The following is an 18144-nucleotide window of genomic DNA, read 5'->3' as shown; positions in this document are numbered from 1 at the left end:
CACTTGCAACCTCAAAAGTTTCTCAACTTCATGCTCCAGGCAGCCACCACCAGCCAGCTGAGGTTGGCAAAGGGATAAAATAAAAGCTATTTGTAACCCACAGTGTAGAACTTCCCCACTTCCAAAAAAAGGGATACAATCCTTTATAATGGTGTTACTGGGGGAGAGATGACAACCTCTGCCTAATAGACAAATATCACTGTACTGAAATTTTACTTCTATACAGTCTCATGGGGTAAACTGTGGGAGAATAAACCATTATCACAAAGTATATCTAAAATTGGAGATATACTGAAGTGGGTGAGGGAGTTTTGTGTTTTATTCTTCCTGAATAGCACCAGGGGACCACTCTCTACACAGAAGCACTAACTCATTACACTGTAGATTAATAGTAAGAAAAGCGAGCAGATGGATATGCTAAGAATAACAACAATCCCTTCAGTTTTGGGGGTTGATGAGCTAGCTTGTTTAGGGCAGACTTATCCATGGCTGTGAGCAAGCTTTTCCATGCCCATCAATATGCAAATATTTTCATTTACTACATGTGCTGTGACCCAAAAAAGTTTGGGAATAACTGATTTAAGAAATGAATACATTTTCCAAAGTCCCCTTATTTGTAATGGTGGCAAAGCTTAGTAAGCACTGGATGCCCTATTATACTTCTTGACCGTGGTTACTAATGCTAATATGTTCTAGAAAAAACAAGATATGCATTGTTGATCTGAATGGGAGCTCAGTCCTGTAGCCTACACTCGGTTATGGTTAGCTTGCTTCCTTTGCTTTAAGGGGAGCACATGCTTCCACCAAGGAAGCGTGACGCCTACAGGGATGAAGACTTGAGTGACCTCAGCCACAACAGACTGTGGATCCTCAATCCCACACTCCACTAATAACATGACTTTGTAATACTTTTTGTTTCTCTTTGGAGGATTGTCTGCATTTTCTACCAGTTAACTATCACTTGGCTTATGCATCCTCTATTCTTTATCTTTTCAGCTAGTTCTTTGCTTCATTCTATTTCTAGGTTCTGATTCTCATAAATTCAACCTTCTCATAATTCCTCCTGATTCTTTTACTTGCTTGTCACTCACTCTTTCCTTCTCCCCTCTCTTTCTCTCCATTCTTTCTGTCCTCTGGCATCTTTTAGGGTCAATCCCTCCTGCAAACTCCCTCACTCTATATGACACAGTTCATACTCTAAAGAAAAACCTGTTTGGCCCAGCTAACAAGTAGCTGTCTGGATAGAACTTCAGACCTCTCAGGTTACTCATCCACCTGTATTTTGACTGATCTTGGGTTAAATGCCTATTTTGCTGAAAGGAATTAGTCAGAGGGCTCAAAGCATGTCCGTTTAACAGATGTGATGAGTAGAATAAGTTTCTTTTCACAATCTCTAGAATAAGTTCCCTCAAGGGAACATGGTTTTATATTTTCACTTCTTAAAAAAGAACCATTTGAATGCATTCATTGTATCACAGATCTTTTTGGCAACTTTCTACAATTTCCTCTTTTCTCTCTTTTTCTTTTCATCTATCCATTCATCCATCCACCCTCCCAAAAAATACATATTGAATCCCTTTGTCTCCAAAAGAAATACAAGAAGTTTTCAATGACAATAATGTTTCTCTAGCACTAAAAACCTTCTAGGTGAGAGAAGCCACACATGCAAATAATTATAAGTTCTCTAAGAATGACAACAAATCAAATACCATAGAAGTTCACAGGAGGAAGATATTTCTTTATTTGGAACAAATGACATTTCAGCTGGGCCCTGAAAGATGGGGGATATTCTGATATTCATTCCAGACACAACTAACAAGATTGAGCCTGATCTTAAAAGTTAGCAGGGTTTTCTAACATCATCAATGTTCAGCATTTTAAGTTGTAAAATAAATGAGTAATTTTAAAAAATTCAAGTTGAACTGAAACTATGTAGGATAACTTTACTCACTTTTCCATGAATCCCCTCTGCAAACATAACTGATATTAACTGTTTTCTCTAAATCATCCAGACATTTTTCCATACCATTTTTAATTATTTGACTATGTAGATATTATTAAGTCAACTTTATTAAGAAAGAGGGTGAGTAACTAACTCTAAATAATACAGCCTAGTAAGTGAAGGAGTTGAGATTTCAAGTGAGTCCTGATTTTTAAAAAGATTTGAATGTTTCCATCACAACTGGTAGATTGGTGCTAGTAGCTTAAACAGGTATCAAACGACTCAGTTCAGTCCCACGAATAGCTCTTGTTTATAGATCTGGAAGAAAGTCAGAGGTGGGCACTTGTACATTAGTTACTTCCAATAGAAAGTCTTCTATATACTGAGATGGGTGTTCATTCTCCCCAGACTTTTTGGTATACTATAACCTTTATTTTTGTCTCCATCAGAAGATGAATTCTATCCTAAGAAAGTAATGATGAATTGTTGAAGGTTTAAGAGAAGAAAAGTCAGACATGTTTCTCCTCTATAATATTGCTTTAAAAGTAAACCAAATGAATTATTGATCACTTTGTTGCTAACAGAAAAGTCAACTGAATCTATTCAAACTTTTTTCTTTCACATCCAAAACGAGATTTCTAAAGGAACAAATCAGAGACCATATGGGGAAACTCAAGTCTAACGGTTGTAGAACACTTACCCCAGACTGCCATGAAAACAGCAAAGAAGACAGTGGCTCCATTGTCAAAAAGGTGGGTCACCTGGAAATTATGCAATCAGAGTTAGGCTAATTTCTCATGTATGATATTGAAATTTTCACTTTTTCTCAGGTCATGTAAAAATAGCTATGATGAGCTTAGCAGGAATTCTTCAGTGGATATTTAATTTGGATCATAAAAAAGAAAGGTGTTCCTTTAAAACTGTAATAGTTCCAATATGGAAGAGAGATTTGTTCCTTTACATGGGGAATCATGTAGTTGAACATTTTTCAGCAGCCCCAACAGTGCTACTAAGAATTCCCTTTTGCACTAGAAAAACTCTTATACATACATATGAATATGAATATAGCTATATTTAGGACTAGGAAGGTATTGCTATTGCTGGTTTAAAGGTTTCCAGCTCTCCCAGCACTGTTTTAATGCCTCATTTGTTCACTTCAAAAACATGGCTCTTTTGTTTGTGTAGTTTTGAGCAAACATTTTCTGGGTTTCTCTGTGGATTTCAGCAGTATAAAGGCAAGAGACCAGAACCATTAACAAAATCCATTTCCACCTTTATTAAAGCCTCGGGTAATCACTATATTTACCTACTGCACACAACACAAAGACAGTTAGCAATACTTTATCGCTAGAATAATATATTCTATTGCAAACACCGCAGCAGAAAAGCAAAAATATCTATTCTTACTGCATAACTGCCAAGCTTATTTCTGCCTCTAGTATAAATCACACCAAAGTCCATGCCAAATTGAAACGACAACTGATAGGTTCATAAAGCATAACCTTTTTTTTGTATTTTATAGTTCCCTATAAAGTATATTTTACTGTCCCTTGGAGAATATGCCAAGTATTAGCAGGTTTTTTCATGTTTTCAGAGCATAAAGGATTTCAGAATATTCCAAAAGTTTAAACCTTCTCTTTCTTTGAATATAGGAGTGATAGGAAGCATCCAAACACCTAATGTGAGACAAACATCTAAAGCCTATGTATTTTATATTCCAGAGGGACTCCAGATGTTTATTGCACGTCTGGCATCATGTCAAGCCTGAAAGTTCTGGTGGCATGCCGTGGGGTTTGTCCTCTCTATCTGGGTAGTTGGTAGAAGTGGTGGCTTGTACCATCATTATAGCTTCTGGAATGAATTGTAGCTGTCCTGGTTTTTGGTTGCCCTTTCTCCAGGTAACCACAACTCTCCCATACTGGTCCCAAAGGACATGTGACTCAAAATAGGACCAATTGGAATACTTCCCCATGACAGAGATGCAAACATTTGGAGAGAGACAATTTTTTGCTCGAGTTATGAATTTGGTAGTAGGTGAATCAGAATGGGTAAGGTACTGGGGGCTTCTGTTTCCCAGTAAGGTGGTAAGCTAGCTATGCTGATGGTACCCTCTGTCAAAATAGACCACAGAAAAGCAGGATAGTAGATTCCAGATACTAACAAAAGACAAAAAGAAAAAAAAAAAAAAAAAAAAGAAAAAAAGAAAGGCCCATGGGAGACAGAAAGTTGCCTTGAAAGGATGTTGTGTACGTGTGTGTGATGGTGGGGTGTTGGGGGAGTAGGTGGCAAAGTGCAAGCACAGATTGCACCTCTTGCTCCTCCTCAAGTGGTCCTTGGACGGTGAGTTTTCCTTCCCTCAGATCAGTTACAACAAACGAAACCTCAGGGGCTGGTGTTCTTGGTTAATATCAGGGGATGCTCAAAGTCCTGCTTGGCTGGGGCATTGGTAAAGTAGGTGCTGCCTGGTCAGCTGCCTGGCCATCTGCCCATTCTGTCTTAAAACCCAGAACTGGTGGATCACAATCAATCAAGGGAAAGTGCTCGTCCTAATTCTCCTTTCACTTAAATAGGTTTTAAAATGAAACTGACCAGGAAAGTCCTCTGGTAGAGAGATAGCACACAGTGGTACCTGGGGCACACTGTCCTCCTCTCTGTAACTCACCAGGAGAAGGGCTTCGCCTTTGGTCCTTACTCAAAGTATTTAGTATTCTAGAGGTATTAACCCACAGCCCCAAGTAACAGAATATTTGGAGAAGACAAATACTCCTCCCAGAAAATTCTCAACAAGGCAATATACACTTTCTGAAACAGCATGTTTTCTATAACAGCAGATTTAAGATTTAAATGAGCACAAAAAATATGCTTAAGGACATAAAGGAAAGAAGTTGTAAACCTAGAGTCACAGCTGTGGGAAGAGAACTCATCCACAGGATGATCATGTAAACAGGTAGGCAGAGAGACTCCTGGGGATCTGAATGGCCAGTTCTAGGCTGAGAGGCCCTATGTTCATAAAGTGTGGGCTACTTCAGTATCCTTTCCAGAGAAATGAGCCAGTGCACCCTTCTCTGTTTAATCCAGGTGAAGATGGGTGACTGACTCTTGTAAATGCAAAAGGTGAGGACAAAGCATTCCCTCTGATCAGCAGAAGAGCTGCTGATTGAACTGGAACCATGCTCTTGTTCAATCCAGTATTCCTGTGCATCCAAAGTCCCATGAAATCACCCTGGTGTTTCCAGTAAATAAGTATACATATGTGTGTGTGTCCCTAGAATAGAAATTAGAAATCTATCTTCAGCTGCCCACCCTTAGTTTTGAGACAGGATCTTGCTAAATTGCAAGGGCCTCATTAAGTTGCTAAGGCTGGCCTCAAACTTGCAATCCTCCTGCTTCAGCCTCCTGAGTCACTGGGATTACAGGCGTGCACTACCATATTAGGCTCTAATAAAATATTTCTAAAGGAAACCTTGGGCATCCCAAGTCTGTCATTCTTCATTTTGTTACGTTTCAAGGCAAGAACAAATGTTAAATTCAGAACCTAAACATCTTATAGCTCAGTGAGGCACAAAGGTCAAGAGGATATGTTTTCTGGTCTGATAAACCAAGGCCCAACTATTTAATGCGGTATGCCCACAGATGAATAGTTTTTACCTCTCTGATTTTGTGAATCAAATGGGGATAATAATAATTACCTCGAAGTTACTATAAGATTAGAAATAATAGATATAGGTTGCCTAGCTATTATTTTAGCTATAGACTATTATTAAAATTATTATTGTTCTAGATTATTTGTTAGGTAGAATAACTGCTAATAGAAGTCCTTTTCAATTTAAGTACTTTAAGCTATTCAAGATGGTTCCTTTAAAGAATTATTAATATTCTCCCCAAAAGAGAACTTCACCCAAGCATAACTTTACATTAAAACAAACAAATGAACAAAAAAACAAGAAAACCCTGAACCAAAGAAACTCAGCTTCTGTTTCTAAGATTTCCCCAAAGCAGGATTTTAAAACCTGAGTCATTCAGGTTTATCTCGTGACCTTTAAATAAAACTCTGTTCCTGAAAAAACTCTTTGATCCTCATCAAATCTCTATTTTCCAAGGTTACTCCGTTAAATTTGTCCTCAGATACTTCGTCTATCTGTGTATTCTCCAAAGATAGGGAGAGTTTCTTGTGCTTTTTTGGTTCCTTGTGACACATACTAAGAGCCTAAATCTTTCTGAAATCACAGCTGACTTTTGTGGTTCTGGCCCTTCCCACGGGGACCGGCCACCTGCAATGCTGAAGACATCGTGGATGGGCGGGATCTGGGTTGCCATCAAATGTTCTCATTTAAAATGAACAAAAATGTGCAAGGCCAACAGGGTAATTAGATAGATCCAGGCTGCAGTAATTGCAGAGTCCAATGAAATCTGCCAACTCTTTTATATCTGGAATTTGGGCAAATCCATAGGCAGTGGTTCTTGAAAAAAGGTTCCATCAAACCAAACTCCAGTTATTTATTCATTTATTTTGCATGAGTGGCATTTCCCTTTAGGTAAAAAGACTCTTGGAACTAGATGAATGTGTCCAATAATAAAGTAAGGCATACCCCAAGATAGGGACATATAAAAATATGATGCAAATAACGATACCATGTTTTCTTTTTTTCTTCAAAGCACTTTCACATACACTGTCTTCTTCAGTCATGACATGCCAATGGAGTGGAAAGAAGACAGGTATTACATGCATCTTAGATATGAGAAAACTCAGTCTGAGAAAGGGCATGTACAAGGTCAGTGAGGTAAGTAGCTGAGCTAGCTGTGAATCATAATCCTATTGACTATAATGATGAGAAAGAGGGGGACATGATGGCAGCTGGCATTTACTGACATTAGGCTCAGTATATATCTTACCTCACTTCTGAAAACATTATGCTCAGTATATATTTTACCTCACTTCTGAAAACAATTATGTGAAACAAACAGCATGTTCTCCCTTTTATAGATGAGAAAGCAGAGACCCAGGGAGGTTAAATAACTTGTTCCCAGATAGGCAGTAAAGAGCAGTCAAAATACAAACCTATGTGTGTCATGTGTCCTGAGGAGAGCAGGCTGAGCCCTCTCTGAGTTATTCCATGATGTATAGAACAGCAGTTTTCAGGTGTTGTGTAGAACTTTGTTACTACATTTTGTAAAGTAAAGTAAAGCAGTAGTTTGGCATAAGCTACTCCATTCTGAGTTTAAGTGCTGAGGGGGGATGACTCCATATCTGGTTTGTACAAGCAAAGAACCAACATCTGCCTGGCACAACCATAAGGCATAAACTGATAAATAAATCAATCATGCTATTAAGAATGGCCACCTGTGAACTGATCAAATTAATCAGGAGCATACGGATACATGGACATAGCTTATCAAACTCATATTGGAAAAACCAGGCCCACATGCTTACTGAATATACCAGACCACCAAATGATGCAACCCCCTCACCTGAAACCCATAAAAGAAGGGGCACCCCAAGACTGGACAAGGTAGCACCCTAATCCATCACCTGGTCACTGGTCACAAGTCTTGCCTAGGAAAATTGCCACAGCACTGAAACTCAATCTCTGTTCTTGGTCCTTAGTAGAGTGTGATTTCTCCTGCCTGTGATGACTGCACGTGGCCCACTCCATGCTGACATCTCACACTGATGTCAAGTCTCACACTGATGTCACACTGAACTCCAAGCTGATATGCTGTTCATCTGGACTTGGCCTAGAATAAGTTCCTGCATGTTGATAGCTCTGCACCCTGAACAAGTTCTTTGGTTCCTGATGTTATCTGATCACCTTCAGTGACTCTTCACATTTGTGTCTGCTCTTGGCCTTTGCTCTCAGTTCAGCGTCCTGAACCCCTGTGTTTGCCTTAATCCTTTCTTAGACTTTCTTATATAACACACACATACACACACACACACACACACACTCATATAAACTGTAGTGGGTGGCTTGAGTATTAATAGATATTAGAAATTAAAATCAGAATAAAAGAACCTGTGATTGCCCAGCTTATGACTACCAGGTGAACCCCACAAGTATTCAGTGAACTGCCACTGAAGAAACTGATGTAGCCTGTGAATTTATTGTTATTCAATAAATTCTGACATTGTGGAAAGACACAAATGTGTTTGGTCTATGTTAATAACAAAACTTGCTCAGAACAGTCTCTAGTAATAACACATGGATACCCTGGATTAGTAAAGGAATACATAGAACAGGGTTTTAGTCATTTTTCCTGTCACGAATCCCTTTGGCAGTCTGGTGAAACCTGTGCACACCTTCTTAGAATAATATTTTTAAATGTAAAAAAAAAAGTATATAGGGTTACAAAGAGCAAAACGACACAATTTTTACAACATTATGAGAGCTCTATATCATTGCTCCATGTGTCATTGATAATACAAATAAATTAAATAACAATAAAAGTTTGAACCTTTCTCCGGCTCCGTGCTCTTTGCACTGTGCAAGGCTGCAGTTTCTTGTGATGTGTAACTGTAGGTAGGTAGGGCATGGCTGGAGGAGATAGGTCACCAAGGATGTGTCCTTGGAGATTATATATCTTGTCCCTGGATCCCCACTCCCACCCCCACTTTCTGGCTGCCATTAGCTAAGGAGTTTTTCTCCACCATGCCTTTCTCTATGATTTTCTGCCTCATTTCAGGCCCAGAGCAATGGAGTTGGTCTACCATGGAATGAATCTGAGACACTGTAAACCACAATTAACTTTTTCTCCTCTAAGTTGCTCTTGTCAGGCATTTTGATTACAGTGACAAAGAGCTGACTAACACATACGTATGTTAAAAAAGACGTTTGCATCAGGATACTGAATGATGGAGACTGGTGTATCTGACCACGTGGCTTGAGTATGAAAGACTGGAAATGACAAGAATATAGTCACCCACTGTCCCTCAGCGAGGAGTATGTCAAATTCAATCCACCTAATATGCTGCATGTTTGGAATTACCTTGGCATAAACACAGCTGTCCGACAGCCTCATGAATGGACAATATTTATCACACACAGGACACATGATGATATCAGTAGCTTGGCAGACTTCTTTACTGAAAAAGAAAACAGAAAAGGACTGCTTTTTGATGACATGGACAATTGATTTTTTCCCTAAAACTTCATTAAGATGCTTGACTGATAAAATCCAGTAGATTAAATTTTTGCTCTTGGAAATGTCTTAGCTTTTTCTGTTTTAATATGAATAAGTTCCTACACAGTTTAATAGTTTGATAAACCTAATTATTTATGAAGCTGTTCCTTGGCTTTAGATCTTAATGTTATACTTGGGAAAATATGTGAAACAAAACATTGGTGGTTATACCCCAAATTATACAAAAGTCCTTCACAAAATTTCTTAAGTCTGAAGCAATTTCATGCTGAATTATGGAAGCAACAAGATACCTAAAAATGCCTACTTTTATTTCCAGGAGAATGATGAAACTAAAAATGGAGGAATAAATAAAAATAATTTGGGACCTTAATTCTGGGAGAAAATTATATATATCTCATTAACAATTTCACCAGCAAGTCAAATATTTTAGTAGCCAGGAGACTTAATCACTCACTTTTATTTTTGTGATCACTTTTAAAAGATACATTTACTATTTAAGGTCACCATCCAGCTTTGCAATAAGATTTTTATGAATATCTTCAACTTGTATTCTGGTGAGAGAACCAAAGGAACAGCCATCAACAGTGAACCATTCCCAACCGGTAAGTTGGTAAGATGTATTTGTGGTGTTTAAATGATCCTTATAAAAAACAGAATACATGAAAAAAAAATGGAAGGCCATTATTTGCAGTAGGCATCAGTTTTAGGAAAGGTGAAAGAAAGAAAAGAGCATTTTCAGTCAGTGAATGAAATGATTTGCTCCGCAGACAGGTAGGCGTGTGTGTATCTATCAATGCAACTTTTGCTTCCAGGGTAGCTGAAGACCACAACAGCAAGGGCATTGGAAACCAGCAGTGAATTGTGTCTTTTGAAGTTTTCCACCAGAGATTGGGAAGAAAGTTGGAATGAAAAGCTGTGTTTCCAGTCTGTGAATACCCCAAAGCATAAGGAGCCATTTCTAAATACTCAGCAAAAGCAGGTCCACTCAAGAGCTCCCCGTACCTGACTTGGCAGTGATCCAGAGTAGTGACTCCATACAGAAAGACGAACAGTCCGATGAAGGCAGCCGGGAAGAGCATGCCGGTGTACCAGCCCAACCAGGCAAAATACAGCCCGATCTTCTCTCCAAAGTACCGCCTGCGTGGGGCATGACAGACTTACAAATTACAGTCAAGTGTGTCAAGTTAAGCACTATAGCACTTTGTTCAGTCATTTTACATTGCCTTCCTGATAAAATGCAGACAAGGTAAGCCAGGAGAAGGGAATATTTGATCAAGACTAGACTTGGGGGTTTAATTTCTTCTCCTTTTACTTTATATCAGAGATAGAAGTAGTCCTTCCATCCAAGAGAGGGATTATACATGATCAGATTCTGAGAACACAGAATGGATTGGAAGGGGCCCGAGTAGAAAAAGGGAAGCAAAGTCGGGGACACCTGTTACAGTCCAGGTAATAGGTGAAGGCAGAGGGAGAAGCAGAAGAGATGCTGGGATGCTGGGGGTGGTTAGATTCAAGAGGTCTGGAGCAAATAAAATCTACAGGACAAGAAGTATTGAAGAGGGAGATTCCTGAGGTGCTCTGCAAGTCCATCTACTTAAGCCTTGGTAGGGCTTCATCCCTCTTCTTTGGGCCAAAACAAATCCTGCTGCTCTTCCAGATCTCAGAAGCTTCCACACGGATGCTGACCCACATCTATCCTTTCCATTTTTCCAAACAGTAAAACTTAGAGCCTCCCTCACCCATTTTACCTCATCACACATGGTCTGGTATTTTTCTAATTGTCTCAAAAGTGCAGGACCTGTTTGTCTGAAGGAAAATGTTTCTCAACACCAGAGACCATGGCTTCAGTTTATCTTCGTTAACTGTACTTAGCACAGTATTAGAAACACAATGGACAGCTCATTAATACTCACTGACTAACTGCAAAATCTTGATCAAAACCCTGTCATGGGTGGAGATAGTTTGCCCATGGTAATGATTTGTAATTTCTAATCAATCTAACCCTTTAATATGGGACTGAGGTTGGAAAGAGAATTTGCTTTTATTTTTTCTTAGCATTCATTGTGCATTGAGTCTGGTCAAAGGAAAATTATTGCATCTCAGAAAATATTGTCAACTCATCCAGATCATCTGGATCATTTGTCACCAACACAAAGAACAGGACATAATTCATCAATGTCCTTGGAATATCAGGAGTAAGCACTTGGCAACAAGGTAACATGGGCTCTCTTAGGAAGAACAATTACTCAGGGGGATGAAACTGTTATCTTTTTGTGCCCCCCCCCACCCCCAGCCCCCGCTCATTTTTTTTTTTTTTTTAGGGCTGCAGTGTAAATGAAACATATCCAGTTAGTCTAGGAAATGAGACATGATTTTCTCTTTAATGAGGAATTCATGAATTGAGGATGGTTATTAGTCAACCTTAATCACCAGTCTCTAAACAATGAGATGTCAGAGAATAGTGCTGTCATGGCAGAAGGTTGGGCAGATATAAATGATAAAGAAATATATTTTCACTGCATAGTTATCATAGTTTAAAAGCTGATATATTTTTGACCTGTAATTAAAGAAAATTCTAAATGCTGGTAGTTTTCAATTAAAATTAAAACAAGACTGAAGTGTATTGGAATGAGTACCTCATATGTCCTGTTTATGTGAGACAAGTTGAGTATCCCTTATCCAAAATGCTTGGGATCAGCAGTGTTTCAAATTTTAGGTTTTCTGTAAATTTTGGAATTTTATATATACATAAGATAACTTGGAGACAGTACCCAAGTGTAACAAAAGATTCCTTTTTTTTCACATAGACCTCATAAACATAGCCTGCAGGTAATTTTGTGCAATACTTTTTGTATGCCCACACCTTGACTGTGACCCATCACATGAAATCAGGTGTGGAATTTCCCACCTGTGGCCTCATGTTAGTGCTCGAAGAATTTTGGATTATGGACCATTTTGGATTTTCAGATTAGGTATACTCAACAATACTCCATTTTGTGATTAATGTACATAAGCAGCATCACCTCTCCACAGGACAATTTGTGAGTGGCAGTCACATGGGTAACCTGCTCCTCAGGTAGTCGCACAGGGGCCCTTGCCCATATCCCATGCCCTTCCTGGGACCCTGCCCCAGGCCCTTTTGAAGGAAACACCAACCTCATCAAAGGGAAAGTCAGTTTACCAAGAAAACCAATGTCCTCCAAAAAACCCTCGTGGAAGGAGACGAACTTCTAACCTCTTTTGCCCTTGATGATGGCTCATCTTTCGGTGAAGACTTTCTATTCGTAGCTGGTTAAAAACTCACCTGACAAGATCCAAAGGCTGGTATTTATACCACACACCCCAGGAAGCCCAGCACTCATAGAGCAGATGCCGGTGGTTCACGGCTCCGTGGGTTCGAATGGAGTTTTTACTTCTGTAACTTCCCTGGGATAAAAACAGCACTGCTGAGGGAATAGCCACACAGCCACAAGGACATGATGACAGTAACATTAGCAGGAGGAGCAGTAGGGGTGATAAGAAGGGAAAAGGGGTCCTCTCTGTTAAAGGGAATGCAGTTTGGTTATTCTGGATGTCATCTTGCTGATCATGCCATCCAGTAAACATCAGGCAGGTTTGAACTGAGTTTAAATTCAATCCCACTACCTTTTATGTAGGAGATCTTGGACAAGCACCCTAAATACTCTTGATTTCCCAATCTGTCATGGAACAAATAGTCACCTCACTAGGTTTGAACGGATAAAGTGTCAGGCCCAGAGGCCACGCCCAAGAGCGTTAGTTCTCCTCCCTGATTCACTTGGTAGGGTAGTTGGTACCAACAGTCTTGTCACAGCCTGATCACCAAGAAAATCCTGGTATGAGAAAGTTGGAAGCCATCTTGGGATCCTGATCGTTCATGTCTAATTCAACCTTCTTATTCAACAAATGAAGAAACCAAGGGCCAGAGAGGTGGTTGTTTTTCTGAGGTCAGTTCATGGCAATGGTAATTTGACCAACAAAAAATATACCTTCCAGAGGCAAATTCACATTAGCCTAAGAAACCTGTTCTTACTCGAAAGAACACAGGGATGGGAATAAAAACTCGGGTGTGTTTCAGTTCAACCACCAAACTCACTGTGTGACTCTGAGGAGGGTGAACTTTTCTTTAAACCTCTATTTAAATTTGTAACATGGAACAAGGGCAACAATACCTGCCCTTCCTGCTTCTGAAGGTGGTTATGAGGCCGAATAATATAACTGAATTAAACTGAGAACAAAAAGTTAAAAGAGTAATGCTGTTATTATTGCCATGTTATTACTGAGATATGGAGGCCCACAGACCCCCAAGAATTACTCTGTGTGGTTTTGCAGTTGCCTCTGCTCAGATGTCCTCATGCCTGCCCATTCATTCCCCTGCCAATGTGCATCTGCCCACCATTGCTTGGACATATACCATGGACCAGGGCAGGGAGAGGGGAGGATGCGGGACCCACTGAGATCTTCTCTAGACACAGACAGCTAATAACTGCAGGAAGCTATACTATGACTTTTGGGGAAAATCTGTCTTCAGAGTACATGCGTGTAACCCCAGTAAACCTTGCCTCAAAATGATTGCTTCGGTCAGACTAAAAGGAGCATTCCAAAAATGTCTCTTAGTCACCTGTAAATAGCATTTCAGATCAGAGCTTCTAGTTTTCTTTATAATTAAGGTTTTAAAAATTCGACCTCACCTTTGACATCCTCTTGATGTTGAAAATTAAGAGAAGGAACATTGTAAGCCAAACAAAAAGTACATTTTGGGAAGACTTGCCATTTATGGAGAGGTGGAAATGTCCTCCAAAGTTTATTGACAGTTTCAACCTAGTTAATTTGTGAGGTTGCGGAGAATTGGCACTAGGACGTTTGCTTTGTATTCTTTGTGCCCTATACTGATGGTACAGAGTTGGAGCTCAATACTGTGAAAATGACAATAATCTCTCAATAATCATGGGATTTATAGTCCCAAGAACTCAGATATAGAATTCTGGGTTAGATAACCAAGATCTACTGGAAAACCAAATCAAGAATAATCACGATATACTTATGAAAGTCATTATGTATCACAAAGACTAGGAAGTAAATAAGGAAAATATTAACATCTATACATCTTATGATGATGAATACAATACTATTAATTTTCTTTATCACTCTTTGTTTATCAGAAACTTTGCAAAATGACTTCCTACTACTCTTTCAAGGAATACCTATAAATTTATTTGTGGCAAAGGCTATTTCAAAAACATTTCCCCCTCAGTCTGGTGCCTCATGCAAATTTTCAGTGCTTTTTAAATTGCATGACTTAGAGTCCCTAAACCATTCCTCTGAATTCACGCTGAGTGACTCTTAAGTCCTCTTTCAATTACATAAAAAGACATATAGAAATAAATCTCTGGTGAGGAAGAGATAAAAGAATGCAGATAGATCCTCCCCAATTATCCACTGAACAAATCAAATTCATTCTGAGCAAATATCAACGATTTTGAGCCATATCAGCAAAGTCAATTGATGACTGTCCCTAGAAGCCAGTTTTAGTAACAAGTTAAAAGAAGATAAGGAGAAAATGCAGCACAATACCTCATGCAGGGGAAAAGCAGCTTCATAGGAGCCATTGGTAAGTAAGCGATTCAGACCTAAAGCAACAAATAATCCCGTTCCAGTTAATACTGAGTTTAGATCCTTACAATTCTCTAGACTACCAAGGGCAGTACTTTCTGGAAAAAAAGAATCTAGGTTTTCCAAAGAAATTCAAACCTACTTGGGCAATCAACAGTTCAGAAAGAAAACTTTGCAGTCTGTTAGGTAATTGGGATCAAATGCTAGGAAATCTGTTTTTTTTTTTTTTTTTAAATATTAAATTGTCAAAAACTGAATACAAAGTTTACAGTGTGATGATTTGATATATATAATACACTGTCATGATTACAATAATCAAGTCATGAATATATCCATCACCACCCATGCTGTACCTTCTGTTCCAGAACTTATTCATTTTATAACTGAAACTTTGTAACCTCTGACCAACATCTCCGTTTCCCCTATTCTGTTCTGCTTCCAAAGGTTTGACTTATTTAGGTTCCAATAAGTAAAATCATGCAGCATTTGTCTTTCCATGTTTGGTGCATTTCACCCAGCAAGATGTCCTCCAAGTTTATCCCTGCTGTCATAAATGGCAGAATTTTCTTCTTTTTGTGGCTGAAGAACATTGCATGGTGTATAATTTCTCTATCCACCCATTTGTCCACAGACATGTAGGCTGTTTCTATATCTTGGTTATTGCAAATAATGCTGAATAAACATGGGGGTGCAGATGTCTCTTCAACGTACTGATTTCACTTTCTCTGGGTAAATATCCAGAAGCGGAATTGCTGGATCATAGAGTAGTTCTATTTTAAATTGTTTAGAAACCTCCCGATTGTTTCCATAATGACTAGACCATTTTCCATTCCCACCAGCAGTGTATGGAAGTTTTCTTTTAGTCACCTTCTCACCATATTTCTCTCTTTATCTTTTTGGTACCAACAGCTATTCTAATTCTCACGGATGTGAGATGATATCACTGTGGGTTTGATTTGCATTTCCTTGATGATTAGTGCACCTTTTCATATTCCTATTGGCCATTTGCATGTTTTCTTTATAAAAATGAATAATGCCTATTCATGTCCTTTGCTCATTTTTAAATTAGGTGATCTGGGTTTTTTTGCAATTGATTTCTGTAAGTTTCATACATATTTTGAATATTAACCCTTTATCAGATATATGACTTGCAAATATTTTTTCCCATTTTGTGGGTTGTCTTTTCAATTTGTTGATTGTTTTCATTGCTATGTAGAAGCTTTTTGGACATTGGTTTTTCAGACACCAACATACAAAATATATTCAAATCTTATGCCCATTACAAATTTTTATAACAAGTTTTGAAAGGTGTTTGGTATATTTTAGATACTGTCAGACATATGCTTTGAAATTTCTTTTTCTTAGTATATGGTCTCTCTTTTTATTCTCTTAAAAATCTTTCTCTGAAGAGCAAAATTTTAATTTTGATTAAGTCCCATTTATCTAACTTTGTTTCTTTTATGAATTGTGCCTTTTTAATGAATTGTGATTTTAGGGTTATAACTGATTAAATTTTTTTATCGTTATAAAATGAACTTTCTTTATCCCTGGTGATATTCTTTGCTCTAAAATCTACTTTTTCTGGTACTAGTATATCCATTCAAACTTCCTTTTGATGAATGGTGACCTATCTTTTCCCATCCCTTTACTTTTAACCTATTTGTCTCTTTATAAGTAAGGTGATTTTCTTGCAATAACTTGGATTGTTTTTTATTTCCTGTATCAATCTCTGGCATTTGGATTGAGGTCTTTAGACTACTTATTACTGATAGGTTTAGATGTAGATGTAAGTCTGTGACTGCACTGTTTTCTACTTGTCCCATCTGTTCTTTTGCTATTCTGCAGTGTGTTTTTTTTGGGGGGCGGGCGTTGGGGCACTCCTTATTTCTTATGATTCCATTTATCTGTGTTGGCTCTTTAGCCATGGTTCTTTGTTCTTGCTCTGTTAGAGGTTGATTTAGAGTTTAGGGCACACACTTCACTCCTCACAGTCTACCTTCAAGTGAAAATAGTCCCATGAAACTTGAGTCCTCTTTTCTTCCATTATAACCTTTATGCTATTGTTAACATATAATTTACCTTGACATACATCATAAACCTCACGTTACAGTGTTGTTATTTTGGTTTAAGTGGTCAGTTATCTACTAATGATATTTAAAGCATAAGAATATTTATATATTTTTCCTGGAAGGACTGCCTTTCACAAATCTTGTAGTAGGTATAGAATTCTAAGTTGACTTTTTAATTTTTAAAAAAATTTTTACAGACTGCATTTTGATTCATTGTGCACAAATGGGGTACATCATTTCATTTCTATGGTTGTGCATGATGTAGATTCATACCATTTGTGTAATCATACATTTACATAGGGTGATAAAGATTTCGCTCCATTGTCATCTAATATGATTTTTTTTTCAAAGTGAGAAATCTACTATGAAGTAAACTTTATGCCTTTGTATATGACATGTCTGCAGATCTTGGAAACTCTGCTTTCTGGAACTTTGTTCTATGAACTGTAGCTGCCTGGGTCTCCCTGGACTCTCAGCAACATCTTCTCAACTTGGAATCTCCCCAACTTTGCCTGGATTCTCCCTCCTTGCCTAACTGAAGGTAGTCAATTGTGGGGCTCATTGAATTTGTTTTTTGTCTCACAAGGATCCCTGATTTTGATTTCCTAATGTTCAGTGTCTTGAAACTAACTGCTTCATACAATTTATCTGTTTTCTTTTTTTCTTTTTTGGTTGTTTCAGGTGGGAGAGTAAGTCTCATACCTGTGCTTTCACCTTGGCCAGAAGCAGAAGTTTAGCATGTTGCTCTTGAAAGTTACTTTCAGATCAGGATGTATGTGACTTCCTAAAATAAACCTCAAAGATGATGATAAGATTGATATCTCTCAAGTGGCTTATAAGAGAAATGGTTTCTATACTTTAGATCCTGACCAGAATCCAGGGATTTTGCCTAATGAAAAGTAACACAAGCATGACCCTGCTCCTCATCAATGGAGGGTTGATCAAATGTTTGGGTACTTTTAATTACAGTAACACACCAATGCATTTAAGTTGATTGATAGTAATAGTAAATATCCAAGAAAGACAGTTGAAAGACAAATATCAGCAGGGGTTTGTATTTTGTTTAGCTTAGCAGAAGCCCTCAAGAAATATCTTTGAAATTAATGAACAAATTATTGATTATGTAGAAAGTTTTGATTTCCTGTAGCATGTATTGAGCATTCTACATATTTCATCAATAACTTCTAAATATCCCAGATACAAGAAAAAAATAGGATTCACAGAGATCTAATAAGAGACTCTGATGATAACCTTTATGTTTATCATAATTTATCAAAGTCCTACAAAGTGAGAAAGTGGCTAATATTTAAAGTCTACCACTTTACTAACTTTACTTTCTAACACACATTTTGAAAATACAAA

At 38.1% G+C, this 18144-nt stretch overlaps 1 protein-coding gene across 7 annotated transcripts in view; it reads right to left on the bottom strand.

Annotated features, from left to right (window-relative positions):
- Positions 1–18144, bottom strand: part of ANO4 (anoctamin 4) — a 377561-nt gene that overhangs the window by 58949 nt on the left and 300468 nt on the right. For all 7 annotated transcript variants that reach the window (XM_079141368.1, XM_079141366.1, XM_079141367.1 and 4 more), the window contains 5 exons: positions 14675–14730; positions 12387–12508; positions 10085–10219; positions 8927–9023; positions 2643–2703 (listed from right to left, as the gene is read on the bottom strand). In XM_079141368.1, the coding sequence (XP_078997494.1) occupies positions 2643–2703; positions 8927–9023; positions 10085–10219; positions 12387–12508; positions 14675–14730 (471 nt within the window). The remainder of the gene's footprint in view (positions 1–2642; positions 2704–8926; positions 9024–10084; positions 10220–12386; positions 12509–14674; positions 14731–18144) is intronic.

The sequence above is a fragment of the Sciurus vulgaris genome (assembly GCF_902686455.1).
Source record: "Sciurus vulgaris genome assembly, chromosome: 5".
NCBI classification, from domain to species: Eukaryota; Metazoa; Chordata; class Mammalia; order Rodentia; family Sciuridae; genus Sciurus; species Sciurus vulgaris.
The sequence above is the reverse complement of the archived record's forward strand: the minus strand, read 5'-3'. Positions and strand labels throughout refer to the sequence as shown.